General features: G+C 37.2%; 2 protein-coding genes across 4 annotated transcripts; one reads left to right on the forward strand and one right to left on the reverse strand.

Moving 5' to 3' along the window:
• Positions 1 to 2,871: 2,871 nt before the first annotated feature.
• Positions 2,872 to 4,484, forward strand: LOC149008492 (putative GDP-L-fucose synthase 2). Of its 2 annotated transcripts, none has more exons than XM_089166897.1 (2): positions 2,872 to 3,104; positions 3,186 to 4,484. In XM_089166897.1, the coding sequence occupies exons 1-2, from the start codon at positions 3,086 to 3,088 to the stop codon at positions 4,142 to 4,144; spliced, it is 978 nt and encodes a 325-aa protein (XP_089023023.1). In that variant the 5' UTR covers positions 2,872 to 3,085; the 3' UTR covers positions 4,145 to 4,484. The 2 variants fall into 2 exon arrangements, with proteins under 2 accessions (XP_089023023.1, XP_089023024.1); XM_089166898.1 differs by having other exon boundaries at positions 3,198 to 4,479.
• A 1,074-nt stretch (positions 4,485 to 5,558) lies between these two features.
• Positions 5,559 to 14,916, reverse strand: INT1 (inositol transporter 1). Of its 2 annotated transcripts, none has more exons than XM_089166894.1 (6): positions 14,102 to 14,916; positions 11,876 to 11,946; positions 11,231 to 11,566; positions 7,516 to 7,623; positions 7,240 to 7,434; positions 5,559 to 6,559 (listed from the first exon to the last, which is right to left on the reverse strand). In XM_089166894.1, exons 1-6 carry the CDS (start codon positions 14,241 to 14,243, stop codon positions 5,867 to 5,869), a joined length of 1,545 nt encoding a protein of 514 aa, XP_089023020.1. In that variant the 5' UTR covers positions 14,244 to 14,916; the 3' UTR covers positions 5,559 to 5,866. The 2 variants fall into 2 exon arrangements, with proteins under 2 accessions (XP_089023020.1, XP_089023021.1); XM_089166895.1 differs by lacking the exon at positions 14,102 to 14,916 and adding an exon at positions 12,897 to 12,915.
• Positions 14,917 to 23,835: the final 8,919 nt, after the last annotated feature.

The raw sequence follows: 23,835 nt of genomic DNA on the forward strand, positions 1-23,835 counted from the left end.
GAGATGATCCATTTTTAAATTCTGATGAAAAAATTATAAATGGATTTTAATAGAACCCTACTTTTAATATGTATGGAGAAATGTAACGGGAGAACAGACATCACAGAGGCAAACTAAAAAGATTCGAAGTGCTTCTTAGGTGATAGGAATAGTGGGCAAACATTTTTGAAAAGAAGTTTCTCGCCTCTCTATTCCGCTAGCCCTTGAAACTGCCTCATCAGTTGAGCCTCTTTGCCCTTTGACAAGAATAGAAATTTTCAACCCTTGGTAAACTAGAATGGCCCTAATTACTTACTGACGTATGTTGACTAAGATATGGGTTACAACTTACAATCACCTTGATGATTTTTTCTTTTTTTTTTTTTTTTTGTATTGATATCTCTTGAGGGTAGCATTATAGTTTTTCATAGAATGTACCAAGTGGTGAGTTCTTCTCTCAAACTAAGAAACCCGGCCCCTTATTACTCATTGGATTTCTTCGAAACATTTTCCATTAAGTGATTTATATGAATCATTGATGTTCCTCTCATGGAGTTTTTCTATTATTCATATACTTCCTAAAATACAGAAACCAAGTAGTTCCGCGTCAAATGCTATATTTGAATCTTTTGACTAAATTACAACAATGGTATTGAGGTGTGCAGTTCTTATTTATTAAAATGGAACTCAACCAATCCATAAGTGTGAAACTCATTCAAGTTTTCCAATGTGAACAGGTAGAAAGATCAATTTCAAACACAACTAGAAAACAAAAGATGTAGATAGCTCAAGTCATCTTAACCACAAAGGAAAAACAAGGATGGATTGAGGAAAAACCCGAAACCACTTTTCAATTTTGACATTGTATATTTGTATGAGACTTATAGAGCCTCAACAATCACAATTTTTTTGTGAACAACATTTGTAAAAAAGGAGAAAAAGCATAGATAGGTGAAATGTGTGAACTAGAACAATTCGATTGTAATAGTGGGGGACCAATTAATTTATTATTTTTTTTTTAATTTTAAGAATGTATTGATTTGGTATTTTTTTCCTTCTCGCAAAGATTGCAATGGGACACAGGAGCCGCGACCAAGAGGAAGGAAGAGGGGGACAGCCCGAAGAGGAGGAGGCAACACCGAGCCGGGAAGGAGGATGCCGCCAAGGGGGACGGGACAAAAGACCCGGGAGGGAGCCAGCCAGGGGCGCACAGGGGGAAGGGCGGGAAGGAGCTGGCCGCAACCGGGGCGGGGGCGCAGGCGGAAGAAAAAAAGCCAGCGGGCCAGGAGCAGGGCGCAAGGGGCAGGGGACGGAGAGAGATCGGCTCAGACCCCGCAGGAAGCACCCTGAGAGGACCAGAGTGGCTAGTTTGTTTGTTTTGTTTTTGGGCTTTGCCGTTTGTCAAAAAAAAAAAAAAAGAAGAGAAGAAGAAAGAAAGAAAGAATAAAGAAAGAAAAAGAAAGAAGATTGCTATATGTATAAAGTCGATACAATAATAAAAAAGAAGAAGAATAATAACAAGGTTGAAAATGCATATAATTTACACGGTTTGGCATAATCACCTACGTCCATAAGGTAACGTAATCAAATTAGAAAAAAAATTACAATAGACATACCTCACTTAGTTTATATGTGGGACCCACTCCGTATTAATACTAAGTTGATACTTTTTTTTTTTTTGTAAACCAGACGAATTTATTAAGGCAAAGCCGAGGAAACAGAGTTACAAAGATTCTTAAGCTAGGGAATGGATAAAGGCCAACTAGTCATGCTTGAAAGTGACTTGGCCCTCCTTGCTAGGTGATTCGATACATGATTGAATCTCCTAGAAATGAAAGTAAAATAGCATTCTTCAAAAGCCAAACTTAGGTGTCGGATGTCTTCGATGAATGCGTGGATCAAAGTAGGCGGCAACTTCTGACACTGTAGGATTGAAATCAAAATTTCACAATCAGACTCAAAGACAACAAGTTGATACCATATTAGTGAAAACTGTAAAATGATGTTATTGAAAGAAATCAGTTTAGGTTGGTTCAAATATGACCTGATTTGATAAATTGATAAACTATGACTAAGGACCTCCTCTATTAATGGCAATGTTGAACTTGAGGGAGGATTTTTTATTTATTTATTTATATTTTTCTTAATGTTAACTTCACTTTTGTTACTAGCGAACGCTTAAAAAGGCGACCCTCTAGAGTTTCCGGCTCTTTCCATCATTAAAGTAGCCTTTTGTCACCCTACTGAAGCGGGCCCAAAAGGACCTCTCACCTATATCTCTTCGTGCCCTTCTAACCGTTTTGAATTCTTGATTTCATCTTATTATTGCTTCATTTTCTGAGTTTTGGATCCTCCAGTTGCACGGGTAAAGGACTATGCACCCTCATCTCTCTCCTAAATATATGTTGAAGGATGTCAGATTGTTAGGGGAGCGTAATTGAATCATAATCTTTTCATCTCCTTGATTCATATCTTGTTCACTCGGGGAGACCGTCCCCTCATCCACCACCCTCACAATCGGATTGACATAAACCTATCCATGTACCATGCTCAGGCCATGTGTGAGGATGGGAGGATGGGGGGACTCCTCATCTCTCCCCTTGACCTTAGCCCTCAATTCAAGATTATAGAAAGAAATTAGTTTATTATTAAGGATATTTTGGTTAATAAAGATATAATTCTTATATATAGACTTAAATGCAAAATATTTAGAAAATAAAAGCAATATATGAAATTTCAAAATTTTGAAGGATGATAATGAAATTACACAACTTAGGGGGAAGTTAATGCAAATTTTCCGGATAAAAATTTGTTACATCAATCCCAAACGGGCTCGAAGGAATTAAAAAAAGAGAAAAGGGTAAAATCGTCCACAACACTTCTTCTATATTTTGTCTCTGAAAGTTTTGGCCGACGCCCGAGTGGGAGGAGTCACAGGGTTGCAGCGGCGACTCCCACGGTGAATTTCTTTCAATCTGATTGAAAGAAAAGAAGAAATTTTGATTGTTACCCAGAAAAAAACGAGAAGGATTTTTTAGTTATGTATTGAAATTAGTGTTATTCCGGTAGAGTTTTATCAATAGATCTGCTTTCTCAAATTGCAGCAATGGCGAGCACCGATAAAGGTACTTGTTTTTTTCTTTCTCCCTCCCAACCCCGATCCGTTGTTTCTATTGAGATCTGCAAATTATGAACCCTAACTTTAGATCTTGCTGCAGTGGATTCATTTTTCTCAGACAAAACAGTAAAGATCTTCGTCGCGGGCCACCGTGGCCTTGTCGGATCCGCCATTGTACGAAAACTTGAAGAGCTTGGATTCACCAATCTCGTTTTCAGAACCCACCATGAGCTTGACCTTACCAGACAATCCCAAGTTGAAGCGTTTTTCGCCACAGAGAAACCCCAATTCGTAATCCTTGCTGCGGCCAAAGTCGGTGGGATTCATGCGAACAACACATACCCTGCAGATTTCATTGGCATTAACCTCCAAATCCAAACCAATGTCATTGATGCTTCATATCGCAATGGTGTTAAGAAACTTTTATTCCTTGGCTCTTCCTGCATTTACCCCAAATTTGCTCCACAGCCGATCACAGAGGGCGCGTTGCTCACTGGGCCTCTAGAGCCAACCAATGAGTGGTATGCAGTTGCAAAGATTGCAGGGATCAAGATGTGCCAGGCGTATCGATTGCAGCATGGTTGGGATGCAATTTCTGGGATGCCCACCAATTTGTATGGACCAAACGACAATTTTCATCCTGAGAATTCGCATGTTCTTCCTGCCCTAATGAGGAGATTCCATGAGGCAAAGATTTCAAATGCTAAAGAGGTGGTTGTGTGGGGCACTGGCTCTCCATTGAGGGAATTCCTCCATGTTGATGATCTAGCTGATGCTGTGGTCTTTTTGATGGACAAGTATAGTGGGTTGAGCCATGTTAACATGGGGAGTGGGAAAGAAGTGACCATCAAGGAACTTGCAGAGTTGGTGAAAGAGGTGGTTGGCTTTCAGGGTGAGCTTGTTTGGGATTCCACAAAGCCTGATGGGACTCCAAGAAAGCTCATGGACAGCTCAATGCTCGCTAACTTGGGATGGGCACCTAAAATTTCTCTCCGGGATGGTCTTGTGGATACCTATAAGTGGTACTTGGAGAATGTCAAACAATGATCCAGCTTCAGGTGATCACCTTATGTGTTTTGTTGTGTTCCCAATTATAGTAGATCTTTTGCTTTTTTCAGTGTATGTTTGTCCACTGATTTATTTGTATGGAGGTTGTTCAAGTTTAAGTAATTGCTGGGATCTATTTCAGTGAGGTCAGAGAGATTGAGTAGAGAAATGGCTAGAACTGAAGTATCTTACTCAAATAAATGAATTACTTTTTTGATTCTATATGTGAGCAGTTAGACAACATATAACAATCAAAAGCATTTCAATTATGGTCATTGTTTTAATTGAGTAATTTTGTAGGAAGTCAGGAAAGTCACCCTGGAGTGCTGGTAATGCTTGATTGTATGCTTTTATTGTTGCTATCTTATGAAGAACCAGCTTACTTAGCCATTGCGTTTTAGTGCAGTTTTTGGGTATTGTAACAATCTTCTTCAGTAGAAAGCTGCATAAGACATGATTTTTTTTGGTATCAGCCTTTTTATCTTGAGATTGGAGACTGGGTTTGGATCTAGATCAGCTGAACTCCCAACAGTTTTAAGGATATGGAGGATGAAGCCACTGAGAAAAAGACTTTAGATACTTGAGGAGGATTTAGATGATGATGTAACCAAGTCTGGATCATCAGTTTGAATCTATTTTTAAGGCAACAAATCAGCCATATTAACATAAATGCTGCATAAATCATCTTATCCCTTGAGTTCTCTTTTGAGTGCTCGAGTTTGCCTGTGTGCCTGTATTAATTATTCTACCCAGCCCTGCTAAATTTTGAGCCACTGCATTTTATGCAGATACTGGGTATGCTAATAACTTTTATTTTGTGGAAAGGCTAACACTTCACAAACATGTTTATACTTCATCTCGAACAATTTTCAGCTGCTGATATCAAGTGGTTCATACCAAATAGCGAGTCTCCTCTCAATCAACCCTGTCTGCAAGTATCACATACCTCCCCAGATGGCTTTAAGATCTCAAATTGTAACCCTGTGTAGGCTGATCAAAAGAATCAATCTACATAATGGCCTTGAATTCTTAGTTTCCTCATGCGTCGTGGAGTTCAAACTTCTGAGTTTCAAAATAACGAACAGATGGCCATTGAATGATCATTCTACAGCGCATGACCCCTCATTTACTCTGCCTTTTGGTGCAGAGGGTAGCATTCTACAGAAAATTTATGCGTTTGTCCCATAGAAGTAATGCAGTGGTTAACTAAATTGTTGGGGTTGGTATTAGTTTTCTCAGGCTTGCATTCCAAAGGCCTAGGGGAAAATGGGGAGACACAGTAGAGTTGTATGCTGTGTTACAGGAAGATTCAACAGAACCCAAAGAAAGGAAACCCTTGTATTCTTTTCAAATTGGTTGATGGAACACACACTATTTACTTCAGAGGCTGCTTACCACCATGTGCGAGCCCATCTTCAGCTAACACTGCTTCATATATCCTTCCATGATGTTTTGTTTTATTACAACCATTCTTATCTCGTTTCTAAATCTAAAAAAAAAAAAAAATTAATAATAAATGATTCACTCGACTAAATTCAGATCAAGGTTCCGGTAAGAGCGAACATTTAACTAAAAATACAGGACTCTTCAGACCAGAGGCTCTGGGTTTGCGATCCAAAAAGATACAAAGTCAGCCTCACACCTTCAAACACCTTATGTTTACAAGATACTAACACTATTCTGAGAAAGAAATGATATAAACATAAATAGATCGTTGTACTTTCATACTCCTCCATTCCTCCCAAGGAGGCCTTCGCTCCCATACCCACTACTTCCATAAGCCTTCTCCTTGAACAATCTGTCCACCTGTTCAAAGCTTAAACCCCTGGTTTCTGGCAAGAAGAGGAACACAAAAATAAAGGCAGCCACTGCAACTCCAGCAAGAATCAGGAAGGTACCAGCAGTCCCAACGGCCCCAGCTACTGAAAGGAACGACTGGGACACAATCAGGTTAGAGACCCAGTTTACAGTAGCCGACATGCCACCACATGTCCCTCGATAGGCTTCTGGATAGATCTCTGAGTTCACAGTCCATGGAACAGGTCCCATGCCTGGTGAGAAAGAACCAATGTAGAGTGCTAAGCCAACAATTGCTAACCATCCATACCCGTTTGTGCTGCTGCTAGCCTGGAAGCTACCATCGCGGAGCACCAATAATAGATCAGAGGACTGCACGAAGAAAGCTGCGGCGAGGAGGCCAAGGGATATAATCACACCGGTTAAACTCGTGAGGGCCAACTTGCGCCTACCACAACGGTCAATCAGGTAAATACCAGCAATGGTTCCAAGAGCATTCATGCCAGCCACAATGAGGGATAGGAGCAAGGCCAGCTGGTTAGACGTGAATCCGGCCATTTGGACGATGGTTGGGCTGTAGTACATCACAGTGTTGATCCCCGTAAACTGCTGAAATGCCTGCACACAAATATGATGATCACTGGTTTAGTTTTTTTCTAACCAAGATCAGCACACAAACAAACCAATGATGAGCAATCAAGCACCATTGATTGCTCCATTATAATTTGGCCAGGGGCACCAAGAATTTCTATTAGAACCATGCGCAAAATCTGTCAAACGAACCATTACAATGCCAACAGAATATGGAATAGTGCAATCACACGCAGGATATGAAGGATTTAAAACTTGAAACCCGTGGTGGTCATTGGTTCCAAATGAAGAGCCCAAAAACCCTAGATTGGCCAACAGATCTGGAAGCCACTGATTCGGTTCAAAAACCCCCTTGGATCAGCCACCCTAGAACGTCCAGAATCATATCATTTGAACAGTTCAATTCCAGTTCCCGCTTATGAAAAACGTTGGTCTGTCAAGATTCTAACAAAAGGCCACCATCCTTCCTAATCCAATTTTAAATTCTTCGAATGAGAAAAGATAAACCACCTATAGAATATTGGCAGAGGAAAATAAAGGCACATTTACAGCAACCCCTCATGATTTGCACGCTCTGAACTTTTAGCCAAGCCAGATGATCAATAAAAGACAGCACAGAAAACCATACATTGAGGTGGCATTGTAATTAAAAAAAAAAATTCACAATCAACAGAAGCAATGGCATTACACATCATGCAGCGCTTTACCTGAAGTCCAGCCCCAACAAGAAATGCAATTCTGACCTCCTTGATCCTGAAGACATCCTGGTATCTAGCACTGCCAGAACTCCTGTTCTGAAAAATGTCTTGCTCTGATGCCATAGTTAACAGGCCTACCTCCTCCTCTAGACGGTTGGGATCGTAGATTTTGGAAAGCACATCAACAGCTTTGGTTCTTTCATTCTGCACATTTTAATGATTTCTAAGCATACATGTAAGAATCAAATGTATAAATAATAGAATAAAGCAATACCTATTTCATACCTTCATGTAAAGCCAGCGAGGGGACTCGGGCAAACACAGCATAAGAAAGAACTGTGTAACAGCCGGTACACCAGCAACTCCAAGCATCCAGCGCCATGTTCCAGGGACCTGTTGGACCACACATCCAGTTTCAGAATCTTGTAAGCAATCATAACTCAGACATCACAAAGAATGTATAGGTATCTAGAAAGAGTAGCAAGGAGATTTCTGGAACTTATTCTCATTGTCTCAAGTTCCATACCCATCCCTATCCCCTCTACCAAAGACAGGTGCCACACTGTTATGGACACTTGGAACCAAAAATAAAGGTTAAGACTAGGAAGTATAAGATTGGATTGATTACCAACATCTGTAACAACAAAAGGGATCCAACTACTGACTTGAACAAAAGCATTACTTTACAGAACCTAGAAGAATTTAAGCCTTAATCTTGTGAGGCTTCATAACTAACCTTAAATAAAAATGGCTATTCTGCAAATGTTTTTAAAATAACATTAAATTCAAAACATATCTCAACTTTGCGTAAATCTTGAGTTGTGTTTTTTAGTCACATTTTTATTGTCAAACTGCATACTCAAAGGGCGACAGAAGTGCAACCATATATACCATCCATCTCTGGCATACTCAACATATTTTCCTTGCCTTTCTACCACCACAGGATTTCTGTAAGACTTGCAAATCCTTTTGACAGCATCAATCAGTAAGCATATCTTCAAATATGCTAAGCAACTCTTTCAAATCACATGGTAGGGCAAAAACCTATCACAAAGAATCAAAGAGTTCTCCCTGAAACATGGAATAGGACTTTATATTCCACATTTCTTCTTTTATTGATGAATGATGTCTGTCTACACCAACATATCATGAGCTGCATCCCACTTAAACAGGTCAATTTTGACCTCTATTCCAGAACAATATCCCTTCCATCAACTGAAATTGATTTTTTCTACTGTTATGTTATTACTTCAAAACAGACTGGCTCAGATGCAGAGAATTTCCAGCAAAGTGATGTGACTCTTCTTGATTGAAGCCATTGGTGTGGAGCATCTGACTGCAGAGCTAAATCTTTGCACATGTTTCTAACACTCGCCATGCTTTTTATAATGCAAATCTCCATCGGTTAAGCATTAGTTAGGAATAAAAGAGCCCATACCCAATAAAACTTCATATACAGGAAGCTTCCTATTGCTACTGCTAGGAGTAGACAGTATCTATCTTATAAAATGAGTGGCCCTCTATTAACAATATCACAGCTTATGTTGCTTCAATTATCCACTCTCTCTCTTTATTATCATTTCTCCTTATTGACTTGGTCAGACCTAGCAATTTTATACAACCTAGTTGCATGCAAATCAACTCTCTGTCAAATGTGAATGCCACCGTCAATGAGCACTGCAGATAGTTCAAGCCATTCCTTCATACCAGTTTTGCATTTCAGAAGGCATCCCAGCATAGTTGTCAAGGCACTGCCTAGGCATTAAGGCTCTTTCTCAAGTCCAAGGCAATCACAAAACTTGGAGAGACTTCATGAATTTACGTTGATAATATGTTTATTGCTGGTTTTTTTATGCATAAGCTTACACTACTTCCTATGCTTTGTTTATCATATGCTAGTTTCTCATATTATGTCATTACTAACATACTATATTGCATTCAAGCAAAATTTAATAAAATTATAATTGCCACTTAGTTGCCTAGAAGCATCATCCAACCACCGTCCAATACCTTAGGCGTTTCTGCACTCTTGATGATCGAGTCCATTATTTGTAACTAGCTTAAACTCAAGGACTCTACATCAGGAGCTCACTCTCAGAAACCGAGTCAATGCACATGATGGTCATGGTGTTAATCCCTAACAAAGAAATACACTGGCTCCTAAAATCCATCATATCTATTTCAGCTCAGCCAACTGAGGAACAACTCAGAAGAAGGAAGTTGAAATTCTACAACAGTGTAGAATTACTAATTTACTTAAACTATGCATGAATCTCAAAAGTGCTTTCCAATACTTTCTTTCTGTGACTTGCAAACTTAACCTTGAAATTACTCCTCTTAATGACAAGTATACAGCCACTGCTAAATAAGAGGGATGACCTATATCCTTCAAAAGTGACCCAGCAATACTAGACGTTTAAGACAAGTAAGAAATATACCAAAGAAGAAAGCTGAACAGGAGAGGGAGAGGCAGAGGGAATGGACATGCAACTACTATCATTAAATTTGCAACAATGCAGCACTATTTGTATGTCAGAAAAGACTCGTACTAAATTCACAAGATAGAACAAAAGAAGAGTTTCCCTTTAGTGACGAGCTCATCTGCAAAACTTAAAATGCGAACCCCAAATTCTATCTTGATGCTGCCTCCTCAAACTGCAAAAGAAACAACCTTTCACGCCCACAAATATACAAACAGTGGAAAACACAAAAGGCAAGTTCTTTTCCAACAAGAGAAGCAAAACTGAGGGGGGAGACTTTATGTAGTAGTTGGTGAACAGTCATGTTTTCAACCATTACATGGTCATGGTCATGTACAGTACACAACTTGACATCCTCATCCAATGATTGCAGACATGATCATGTATCATACACAACTATACAGGTAAATTCTCATCATACATACTAACGGTAAAAGGAAGAAAAAAAACTATTAACATAGTGATAATCAATATCAAGAAAGCATGCTTCTCCAAGCAACTCAAGAAAGCTGGGGTGTGTGCTTACCTTTTTCCCTCTCTTTGTTTATTTATTTCTTCTTCTTTTTTGGGTGAGGGGGAGGGGAAGGGATGATAGTTATTCCCCACACCTACAATAACCCACAATCCTAATAAAGCTTGGCTAGCTAAACCAGCTGAAAAGTACTGTGATTCTCCTTGTCCATGAAGATTTTTTCATATGTTGGCTTGCACTGCCTGTATATTCTGGCATGCTACTTGCCAGAGTATCATCCAATATTCTCAAAGAAGCAAAAGATTCACAAAAAATCCCAAACATAAAATCATTTCATACAAGTAACAAAGTTCTTTAACCAAATAAGAAGATATTCTGATTTTTATTAGTTTCTTTTAGACTGTAGCACAGTAGAATATATTGCGAAACCCACCAACTGATCAAGGACTTGAGCCAAAGTAACAAAGGAACTTTTGAATATAATGGCTTCTTCTTTTTCCCTTTTAGGTCAGGGCACACCCTAGGGGGGGGGGGTTGGAGGGAGGGGAGAGGTATCCCTTTCTAAGATGCTTCTAATGAAGTTCTCCATCTGCCATACAACAGAATTTTACTTGATCACATTAGTCAAGTAATTCTTCTCTTTTCATAGCAGATTTCAGTGTGCAAGAGATATTGATATCCTGATATAGGTTTTATTCCTGAACTTGCTCATTTATTTAATTCTTCGCGATTTTGCGTCTAGCAAATATTTCCATATACATTAGTAATGCTAGAATAATTTAATTGATTTCTACAGTATCTTTCTAAAATGCAGAATATTTTCCCATAACAGTGCAAATAATTAATAAGTAACTGTATAATGCTCCAAAATAAGGTTAGGACCAGTTCGGCCTTACCTTGAAAGAATATGCTTTTCCAACAACATAATCCAATAGATCAAAATGTGAAACATTTTTCACATTTTGAAAATTTTCATAACCACATAAAAAATTCTCTAAATTACTTCAGACAAGAAATATCATGTAACTTCTACAAAATTATTACCAACCTCAGTGAAAGCAAGATTCACTATATACGAGAGGAACTGCCCACCAGTAATCATTAGCACATTTGTTCCCACTAATCCGCCCCTTATTTCAGTGGGAGCCGACTCTGCAATATAAACAGGAGCAGTGACAGATGCTGCACCAATTCCCAAGCCAACCAGAAATCGCCCAACTATAAGAACATATGGATCTGGAGCTGCAGCCATGACAACTGACCCAACTGCAAAAACCACATCGGCAATAAGAGTGGATTTCTTACGTCCACATTCATCATTCATCCACCCCCCAGCAGCAGCACCAATGATTGCTCCAACCAATGCCATGCTGACAATTGTTTCCTGAGAAGGTAATTATTATTCATTAACCTTGTGGCAAACCCATATAATGATATAAAACATGTGTATCAGGTTGTTGAGATCAGTTAATACAATCTGCGACATGAATGGATGGCCCAATCCAAAAAATTTTAACAGTTCTATTTTCCCCCACCATATGGTCAGATCACAATAAAGATATTACCACCGCGAAATCATTCAGACTATGAGACCAATCTTTAAATCATTTGCACAAATTGACACAAAAATAAAAAAATTTGGGGCACAGAAAATAACGAATGAAATTAAGGGCCAATATTCTAGAAAGTATACCTGTAAAAGCTCACTATTCTTAACCACCTCAAAGTCATCTTTTATATACAGAAGTGCCCCTGAAATAACACCTGCAAACAGCACATTACCATGTAACATAAGCCTTTTACAATAACCCAGAAAATGGTACATGTAAAATCAAATCACAATGAAATGCACAACTGTATTGAGTTATGGAGCCTATCAAAAGTAAAAACATCTTTGACCAAAGTATCAAAAAAGGGTGAAGATATTTGCATCAGTATTCACGACATAGAAGTCAAGAATGACAGAAAGGCCAGAGGTAAGAACCAGCAGGCCACTTGTTCAAAAATCACCTCATATAACTTCTTCTCAGGGAGGGTTTCAACTTTTCTAGTCTCAAATACTACATAGAAGTCTCAGTATCTCGCTAATACTTCGCCCCCCCCCCCCCCAAAAAAAAAAAAAAGAGAAAGATGGTAATACAGAAGAACCTTACTCTCTTCTTAAAGGAGACACACTAGAGACTCCACAAGAAAGTGCATAATGTTCCTTTTTCTCTAGCCACTAAATTCTGATGAATATGAAATGGTTTCACATACTAAAAGTATTAAATAAATCCACAACAGAGGAACATATGACTAATTCTTTCCTTCATTCTCCTACACATGATATCAACCTGGGGGGAGATAGTCTAATTAAAAGGAATTTAAGTCATGTTCCCAAGTAAAGGTGCACAATGTGTTGCTACACTGGTATAAAAGCTCACAATATGTTTATCAAGAAGCAAATCAACAAGTATGGTCTGCATCATACGACTAATAATAAGAGAGGGTAAAACAGCATAATTAGTTTCTATTTTCTTTTCTATGGTCCCTGCAATGTCCCAGGTAGAGATAAATTTCTTCTTTCTTCCAAGTCCAGCATGCATGTAGATTAAATAATCAATCACCAGCAGAACGATCCCATATGCAAAAGACCAAGTAATTTACAAGATGACAAGAACAATAAATGACTTGGAACTGTGCAACAAGGGAATATACAAATGTAATTGGCAAACCTCAAGATAGTTCGCATATCCACTAGCCGTTCTTAGAACCACTACATATCTGGACTTTTAGAAATTGAGCTGCGAAACACCCAGTTAATTTTCATGGCCAGTCATCATAAGTATCAGCCACAAAGAAAAAAATATTCAGTGCAGTGCAGACACACAAGCAGAAAGAGGGAAGTGATGCAAATACCTAAACGCCACTATATAAATGGAGTTTTACCCATTGTCCTGTGAGTCACCCAGTTAAATTTTATGGCCAATAAGTTGAAGGAAGACAATTCATAGAGTCGGAAAATCAAGCATATAAGTCTCATGATCAGACCGGGCAGATTGGCTTAATTTTGACCAGGATCAATTAGCTGATCCAGCCTTCATATCCATCCCCACCGGTCCTCAAAAATCTGCCAATTTAAGATCAGATAAGGGTCGGTAGTCTCTGGTTCAACCTCCAACATGGAGACTTAAATCCTTGCAGAAAATAAAACATAACGACCAGATCCACAACCAACCATGTTATGACGTCATCTGAACAATTCTTTTTTTTTTTTTTTCCGGTACGGGTCATCTGAACAAAACTTAGGTAACAGAAAATTTAAAACTTGGTTTCAATGACCATTTCAGAACATTACATGTAGTCAACCCTCACCGATGCTTTAAAGTTGCAATTTTCTTAAGAAAAATACTCAAGAATCAAACAACCACACAGGAAGATGATGCTAAGAGGACAACCACGTCATAAATATCACTCACAATCTAGAAGTTTTGAAATGAAAAAAGTACTCTTCTTTTCTTTTCTTCTTTTTCTTCCTTTTTTTTTTTTTTTCCTCTCTCTCTCTCTCTCTCTCTCTCTCTCTCTCTCTCTTTCTGTGCATCGATGAAAGGGGGTGGGAATTTCATTTTAAGAAAGAGAAGAGAAATTCTACTATTTTCATAAACCAGTCAAAATCAAATGATATAATCAGGTTCTTCTTCAACTGAAGCCCTTCGGCGTACTGGCAATTAAACACAACAATCTGTGTTCAACTAACCCCATACTGGTTCTACCCTCTTCCCATTAGTTAAAAATTGGATTAACTTCATTAATTAAGAAGTTTGATTTCATAATTTACACCAAACCAGGAAGTATAAAAGTAACAGCCCAAAAATGAATCAGACCACAGAATAATACAGTACCTGCAATAAACTAAGCAATCGTAAGAAATTTTTATTACCTGTATCATATCCAAACAATAATCCCCCAATACCAGCAGTGATAGTCAATCCGAGTAAATACCGATTGCTGAAATATGAAACCTTTCCAACCTGAATTGAATCCAAATAACCAGAGCTTCCCGGAGAGGCGTCCATCGTCATCTCAGTCCCAAAGAAGCTGAAAGAAACCTCAAGGTACCTTTCAGCCCAACCAGACTAAAGAAAGAACTAAAGCCCTCGAAACTGTAAATGATTCCTCTCGATATCAAAAACTACTCAAAACTGAAGAATAAGAGAATCGACAAGCATAATTGCGTTTCGTCGTTCAATTTTCTGTACTGATCAGATCCGACTGAAACTGACTTGATTAGAACAGAAACTCAGAAGTACAATGCCTTAAAAAAAACCCTAAAAAAGCTCCTCAGAGAATCCAACAACAACCTAAATTTAGAGAAGGCTGAACAATAAACAGAGTGAACCGTCAGAGACCAGTGAAATAGAATCACCAACAGAAAACGAGTGCTAATGCCTGAAAAATATGAAAACGATCAACTGCTTTAAGTGGATCGATGAACTAGGCGTTCATCTGACCGATTGAAGACAGATAGGAAAAAATAAATAATAGATAGGAAAAGCAAACGACGACGAGACGATCAGAAAAACGATCTGTTTTGAGAATCTACAGAGAGAGATTTTAGGCGGATTTCTCGAATGCTGCTCTCACGAAATACTTGGCGAGCGAGAGCCGTTCCTTCCACGAGAAACTGGAAAGACGTACGACTGGAGCAGAAGAAGAAGTGGTTGAAATGTTGAGAAACTGGAACAAGTGGAAAAGGTGAGACGCAGAGGTCTTTATAAGTTTAGAGGAGAGTGACGCTCAACTCTCTCACGCGCTGAATTATTTATTTGGTAAAAAATTTCTTTTCATTATCTTTTTTAATTTCTTTTTATTATCTTTTTTCCTTTTTTTTATTATCTAACCGAGCGTGAAAGTCGTAAGCTCACACACCATTACGAAAAAAAACAAAATGAGCGTTAACTCACGCGCGAAAATTTTGTAGCAGAAAAGGTGGGTGAGACCGTGAGAGCGCGTGTTCTACTTGCCGACATGCACGTGGCATGTATGTGCGAAATCCAAATTTCTCACGCTCTCGGCCACTGAGCTATTATTGGTTTTTCACTTTTTCTCTTCTCTAGTCCTCTTTCTCTTTGAAATGACCTTTTTGTCCCTTTTGTATCATGTCAATTCTGTTCATTGGCCTCCACTAGCTTATCGCACGGCGTCAGCGTGCTTATCCTACTTCCTGCTTATCCTAATTGCCTTTTCAAATGAAAAAAAATAATAATAATAATATTAACATGAAAATTTTGAAATCAAACATTTTTTAAATTTTGCTTAAATATTAATTATGGGTAAATTATAAGTACATCTTTGTTATGTGGCTTGCTAAATTATTATGTGTATATCCTTTTAAATTAAATTATTATCATGGGCATAACTACATTCGTGTGTGACATGTCAATATTTGAACCCTCAATTTGATGAAAAGTTTTAATAATAAAGATGATAGGCAGAAAAATTATTGTGTTATGTGTAAAATATCGGTACTTAGCCCCTCTCAAGGTTAAAGCCTGGCTCTGCCCTTGCCCGTCACGATAGAGGATCCTATCTCTTATTGTATATCTATCATTAGAATAATGGGTTAAGTAAGTAAGTAATATCTTTGGTATTTATTGTATTTTCAAGATTTGTGTACTACCTTCCTCTACTTTATTTTTTTTTTTTTAAATCAAATATAAACTAATATTAGGCTGTAGAGGGGAATATTCTTATATTCCTTGATACCATAAGGCCTTCATTTACTTTGTAAGGATGTGGAATGTTTTTTTCCAAAAAACATTGAATCCACAAAGTTTGGGTACTTCCTTTACATGGCATATGTTTCATGGTTATTGTATAACTATGTCCTCTAGTATTATAGAACTGAAGTGTTAGACTTTGTGGGACACATGGTAGTTGACAAAAGATTTACAATGTAAATATAATAGACTAAAAGGTTATGCCAATAGGTTTTCTATTATCAGTCAATCCTATTTCAATAGTACCAAAAGGCAGTGGCGGTGGTGGCAGGGGCAGAGAAGGGTGGGAAGCACCGCATCTAGGAATCAACAACATGAAGCCTATAGGTTTCTCTATTACCGGTCAATCCTATTTCAATAGTATCAAAAGGCAAGTGGCGGTGGTCGCAGGGATAAAGAAGGGTGGGGAAACACTAAATTTAGGAATCAACAACATGAAGCTTATAGGTTCTCTATTACCAGTCAGTCCTATTTCAATAGTACCAAAATGCAGTGGCGATGGTGGTAAGGATAGAGAATGGTGGGGAAGCACTGCATCTAAAAATCAACAACATGAAAACTTTGTTAGAAATTATCCTTTTCTTTATTGGATTGGGACTAATAATTATGGTTGAGAACAACAAACATCCATTTCTTTCGTACTTTACATACCTGTAAAGCCATCAACAACTACTGAAGCCACTAAATCATCAAAATAAGAAAAGTCGAGGATAAATAAATTGTTGGAGTTAACTTTTTTTAGCTAGCACCTAAACACTTAATGCTAAAGAAAGATCTCCGGCAAAAAGGTTAGCTAGAGCTTTCTTGAAAACACACTAGCCCTTGTCAATTCACAATGAAATTGTTTTAATCATTCATTTTACTTTTAGTTCCGTAAATTATTATCATTATGCACAAAAAGGAGGAGTCGGATGAGATGAAAATTTCACATACTTTCTGTAGCAAGAAGGAGCCGCACTAGACATATAATTTGGTTTTTTGATGAATATCTCGTAAGGTCTACCTCTTTTTGGTAACGCTTGTGAGGTATATCAGGTTGACCCATTTCCAACCATCGGTTATTAGAGTTCTTATTCGAGCGTTTTACTCAATAATAAAGCATTTCCTTTCTTTTTATTTGCTTACTACATTACTGCAATTATTATATCTCTTTTCTTTTCTTTTTTATTTGTTTACTACATTAGTTCAATGACTATATCTCTTTTCTTTTATTTTTATTTGTTTACTACATTACTTCAATGACTATATCTCTTTTGTTTGAAAGGAAGAAAAAATTGTTGACATAACAAACATTGAATAATTTTGTGTTATTTTATTTTTTTTATATTATCCATCTTTGCCATGTATGAAAATAAGAATAGTGTGGCAATTTTCTTTTTATATATATGTGGAAGATATTTTTTTTAATGAGATGGCAAATAACAAATTCACTCAAAAAAAACAGCAAACCATCTTACTTATTATATACTTATTAAGGACAAAAATAATTATTTGACCATATAGTGTACACTAGTGCATTCATGTGCCCATTACTCTATCTTTCTCACTCTCGTCTTCTCCATATAAAATATAAGACATACATAAATTATGTAAGAAGCGAGACACATAGACACGTTACCATATGACCAAGAGTTTAATCCATTCTGATACCTTTTTATAATATGGTTAGGATATCATTTTATTAGTGAAGTGTACACACTAACTTCTAATATTAATAAAAAAAGTATATATCTACTGACTTAAAAATATATAATTTCTTTACCACATTATATATATATATATATATATATATATAAAATTTCATGTAATAACAAAGAAGCATCGAAAAGTTCTAGACTTCTCCATAACTAGACATTAAAAAAAAAAAAAAAAAAAAAAGTCTGAATTCCATTTCATCCAAAAGGAAGAAAACTCTAGACTCCTTGTCTTTTTTTTTTTTTTTTTAAATAAGAATTTTTATTATTAAGAAATTAACTTCGTAACATTTTATATATATATTTTTTCAGAAAAGTATTATTATGAGATAATAATATAATATTCTCTTAGTACCGAAAACAACAGAAAATATGAAACATCAAAGGGACCGAAAGGCACGTGATGGGTCCCTCCATGTTCTCTTGGAGATGATCAAAAAATGAAAAAAAAAGAAAAGAGACGTGTTACCACTTACCACTGGGCTGCCAAAGCATTAAGTGACATCATCATCATGTGGGTCCCACAATTATTCCAACTGTACCTACGGCTTGTAAATTTACAATTTTTTAACATGTAAATTTACAGATTTACTTCGGGATCATTCTTCACGATCTCCATCTCAGGGGGCAGTGTAAATAAAGGGCGAACCGGTCATTTCATCAGTCTTGCGGTTTGACCGGTTTTCTGGTTCGGTCCTTAATAAGATCAAATTCGAATATTCCCTAAAAATTATCTTTCGTTCTTTCATTTTCATGATTCATCCATGAATGTGATTAATAAACTTCCGTGTTTGGTTTGGTCTTTCGTCTTTCGTTCTTACCAAAGTAAGACCAAATCTGACCCGGAAAACTGGCTTTCCTAATAAACCAAACAGACCCTTATCTTCAGTTGCCAAAATTGATTAGCTAATTTAAAATTACTATTGGTTATTTCATATTTGATCTTAGAGTACAGAGAGAGAGAGGTGGGTGGGACCCAACAAGATTTGGAATATTCTATGAAAAGATTCTGTTTTGGCCGTGATTTTCTCGTGATGGTCTCTTTGTCCCGGTGTGCAGGTGTCGTTCAACAGTTGTGGTTCCCAAAATTTGTGGCTGAGAGTTGAGAGGTTCTGTTGAGTGAATAAAAAATGCAGTGATGCTTTCTGTCTGAACTTTATCTGGTTTCGAGTTTTCTAACTTGTGGTGATGGTGGTGGGACTTGTGAGTAGCCATGGCTCTCTGGTAGGGACCTTCTTGGGCATCATCTCCTGTTATTTTTTGGGGATTTGAAGTGAAAGTAGATACACACATATCCGTACACGTTTGAGTTGATTGGATTTTCTAACACGTTGTGATTTTGATATAACACACACATGTCACAATCCATGGGAGGGGAGTGATAGCTCTCTCTCAACTTAAATGTTCTCCCACCCTACCCTTCACGAGATTGTGTCTATGTTTGTTGGATCAAAATTTCGATCGAGATTTCGATTTCAAATGTTGATTTACTAAATTCGCTTAATAGTTCAGCACATTTATAGTACTGAATCTAAGCAAAATCTCTCTGTATGACCACAAAAGATAAGGAGTTCACAGGAAAAAATATAAAAAATTTAAAGGTGAGACCCACAATGTGTCATTTGTGGTCCTAAGGCATTGGAGGAGCACTTGACAGGGGAGGTGATCCATACTCGTTGGTGTTGGAGTTCACCTCACTAACACGGGTTTAAATCCAAAGCTCAAATGGTCTGAGAAAATTTTAATCTACATGATTGGATGATTGACACATATTCCATTTAAAACCAAAATTCTCGCTTTTAAGAAAGAAGAGAAAAGAACTGCATTCAAATATTTTTATATTTTTTAAAATAGAGGATTTTATATTTTGATCGATATGCGTCAAGTATCTAACCATATAAATTGAATTTTTCCTTTTTTGTGAGAAAAAGATCTAACGTTACGAACACAATCATGACATTTGGCACTTTTCATTTAAGGAAAGTCTATCTTATCAATGTTCAAAGATAAAGCCTCCCCAAAATGTAAAGGACTGTAGGCAAAGTGTTATTTTTAACCGAGATTTATAACTTGTAAATTGATGGTTTTTTAATTACATAAATATCATTATAGTAATACTAACAAAGGATTAGGTGGTTTAATAGTTTAACAATGATTAAAATCAAATTTTGACTTCCATTATCGATATAAATAATATCCCTCAACCCTAATATATATTCAATCACCAGTTCTCAAAAGAATAATTAAATTGGATGAGGCGATTTTGGATTCTCATCCATCACTTCTTTAATATGTTCTCATCTCAAGGTTCCAATAATGACAATATAATTTTTACACAATCAAGGATCATAATGCAACGAGAAAAAGATTTGTACCATTATCACCAAAGGTCAACTTAGTTGGTACTAATTAATCGAAAAAGCTTTAGTCCTGCCCATTAACGTCCTATGAAATTTTAGACCGTCGAATCAAGAACAGTCGAGATTAAAATCTGACTGAAATATCAAATCCGACGGTCTTTCCTATCTTGCAGGACTAAAGCACAGTTGAGTGATTAACACTTTCTAGTAGAGAGGTCAAGTTCGATCCTTCATTATGGTACATGTAATGGTTTTCATCCCCTTATTTCCAGTAATTTAACATAAAACACCCATCACAAAAACAAAAAAGGTTTGTACCATTAATGGTCATATTAATTGGTTCAATCTTCTTTGATTGTATTTATAGTAACTCCCACCCTTATTTCCACTAAATTAATATAAAATATTTTTTATTAAAAAAAAAAAACAATTGATCCAAGGCCAAAGGTAAAATAACAACCATAAAAGGATCAATATATGACTTATATGCAAATTAACTTCAAGCATATCTCTGGAGGATAAATTTCTATGTAATTTACATATATACAGTAAAATTTTATTCTTGCTTCAATGAGATTGAAACTTTTTTCATACTAAAGGTATTAGTACTCACCAACTAAACCCACCTCTTCAGAGTACAAAGAGAATATCATTGAAGTACATTTATGAAACTAGCGATGCAACAATCTTGTAAATTAATGTTAATATAAAAATCATTCAAATATGGGTTTTACATGACATGTGGTGGTTTTGCTTCCAAGTGATTAATTAAATGAACAAGTCCAAAACTTGGTAGAAAAATCTTAATTGTATTTTTCAATTTGTCTCGACATTCTATGTGATGTAAGAAGCTTTCGAGTTCTTATTTGTCACTTCACAGGTTTTTTTGTAACATGATTTTCAGATTACGACGTGTAATACTCTTAAGATTCAACGGCTGTTGTTATAAGAGCGAAGGGAATCACAACACGTTGGATCTCATAAATATTACATGTCACGATCTAAAGACACTAAGAAATTAAAATTCCTAGTTTGCCAGTAAAGGAACTCCATCTTTGCTTCCACGGTGGAAATCTTTCTCAAAAAGTTATCAAATCCAAATGATAAAGCGAGTGCAAAATTTTCATGGTCCACTTCTTCCTTTCTTATATGTAATGCGTTGCATTTGATTAATGGCATTAAGGAGTGCATGGATGTATTCTGCAGAGGGTCTGGTCTATGCATCAATCGAAAGAAATCTTCAGTTTTTTTTAGCCCCAATACGCCTAGTCGATGGAGACGTTGGTTCTCTCGGTCCTTAAGATTACCTCAAGGGTTGATTCCTCAAAAATACCTTGGTCTTCCTTTGGATTTTCACAAGTATAAGGCAGAATTTCTTCATGGGATTCAGGACCGTGTTCATTCGCGTATTGCTGGGTGGAAGAGTAAGTTATTATCTCATGCTGGTCGTGCGGTGTTGATCAATTCGGTTTCCTCTACCATTTCCAATTATGCTGGCCTACATCTGCTACTGCCTAAATATCATCATGATTCAATTAGGAAAGCTCAAGCACAATTTCCGTGGGGAGAAAATTCTGTTGGGGGCAAAATTCATTGGATTGGTTGGGATCGAATCTGCCAGCCAAAGTTCTATGGGGGTCTTGGATTCAAAGGGTCTCAGATGCACAATCTTGCTCTTATTTCCAAATTGGCATGGAAAATTTGGTCTGAACCTGAGCTTTGGTGGACTAAGATTCTTAAAGCTATTTACTTCCCTTCTTCTCATTTTCTTGATGCTCCTACCGGTTACAGGCCTTCTGCTATGTGGAGGGGAATATTGGCAGGTCGTGATGTTTTAAAGAAAGGCCTCTTATGGAGCGTCGGGGATGGTAAATCTATTAGACTTTGGGAAGATGCGTGGGTTCCCTCTACTATAAACTATAAGGTGGCAACACCTAAACCTGCAGATTGTAGTACTATTTGGGTTTCAGATTTGATGGATGAGCATCGTTGCTGGAGAGTCGATTTGCTACACCAACTATTTCATATATGTGATGTGGTTGCAATCCTTAAAATTCGACCGTCATTTGTGGAAAGGGATGACTGTTTAGTATGGGGTCCTGCTGCTAATGGGATTTTTTCAGTTAAAACTGCATATCAGCTATTGTATAATGAGAAGCAGATCAGCCTTAGTCAAGCTCCTTCCTCTTCTTCTTTGCATCCATATCAGTTAATGTCTTCACCTATGTGGAAGATGATTTGGCAGGCTAAAACTTTACCCAAGATCAAATTCTTCTTATGGCGGTTATTTGCAAATGGCATTCCTTCTTGTTCAGAGTTAATTAAAAGAAATGTTCCAGTGGAGCCTTTGTGTCCTCGGTGTGGTATTGAAGATGAATCGGCTGATCATATTTTTTTCAAATGTCAGTTTGCACAGGCTGTTTGGTTTGGTTCATCACTCTCACAAATCTTAGATACCTCGTCAGAAAATATCGCACTTACTTGGCTTCAAGATTGGTGTCGATTGAAGAGAAGGGATAAGAAGGCTGCGATGGTTCCGTTCTGTTTTGCCTCTTTCCTCATATGGTACATTTGGAATGCGAGAAATGCTCTAATCTTTTCGGGTATATCTTCTTCTCCTGCTGTTGTTATTTCTCAGGCTCAATCTGCAGCTTTGGAGTTTCTAAAAGTGTGGTCAGTTCAGCCTGTTAATGTGGATGAACACTTCATGCCGGGCTGGTGCTGTCCTTCGCGTGGTTGGATTAAGATCAACACTGATGCTGCATTTTGTGTGACACAATCTTCTGGGGGTTATGGTTTTATTGGGAGGGATCATAAGGGCTCTATTCTTTTTGCCATTTCTGACTTTGGGATGATGGGCTCAGCTCTTGAAGGTGAACTTTTGGCTCTTAGGGAGGGGCTTCTCTTTGCGGTTCATGCTGGTTTTACACGTCTTTTCCTAGAGGCTGATTGCTTGGTTGCAATCTCTGGTTCTAAGCAGGGGCGTGCTGATTCGTTCTCTTTGTCCCCTCTTGTTGATGAGATTCTCTCTTTGTGTGGCCCTCCCCTCCGTGTTTCATTCTCGTGGATTTCGCGATCATGTAATCTGATTGCTGATGCTTTGGCCCGTGGTGGTCTGTCTGTTGGTTCCAGGTGTGTTTGGCCTGTGAGCTCTCCCTGGCTCCTGGATTTGTTATCCCAGGAGTTGGGCGTATGTAACCGTTCTGCTTTTGAATAAAGTGCGGTTTACCAAAAAAAAAAAATATGTAATGCATTGCATTAAGATAAACCCAACTGATTTTTCTCAAGTTCTTTAATTCTTTAATTACTTTATTCATAAGAAGTCAACATCACTTCTTCAGTATAGTCCAAGCTAGTGAATTATTATACCAAATGGTATCTGAAAAGATTTTGTATGTTTTCAAAAATAATGCCCAAGCATAGAATACTATGACAAACATAATAATTAATATTTTACATAAAAACAATCATATATATAAATGATGATATTTTTTTGGAAAATTTACAATAAATAATATTAGAAAGAGGATAGATATATTAGAGATATACAATGCGTAAGCAACACTCTCACTCCAGTAGTATTCATAAACAAATCTACCTTATCATTGTTTAGAAGTGAACTCCCTCTTAAATATATAATAAAGAGGCAGAAGATTTGAACACTAAAAGTTATCCCTAAAGATGCAGTTAAGGTGCACGTAAGTTAGTTAGATAAGCTTAATTTTCTCCCCCGCAAAAAAAAAGATAAAAGATAGAAGTTGTAATCCTTCTTTTTATCACATAAATAATATTAGAGTAATGACGAACGATTGCGGGGGTGAATTATGCTACAAAACCACC

This window comes from Hakea prostrata, chromosome 8 (genome assembly GCF_041222555.1).
Source record: "Hakea prostrata isolate BN-2017 chromosome 8, UWA_Hpros_2, whole genome shotgun sequence".
Classification (NCBI taxonomy): domain Eukaryota; kingdom Viridiplantae; phylum Streptophyta; class Magnoliopsida; order Proteales; family Proteaceae; genus Hakea; species Hakea prostrata.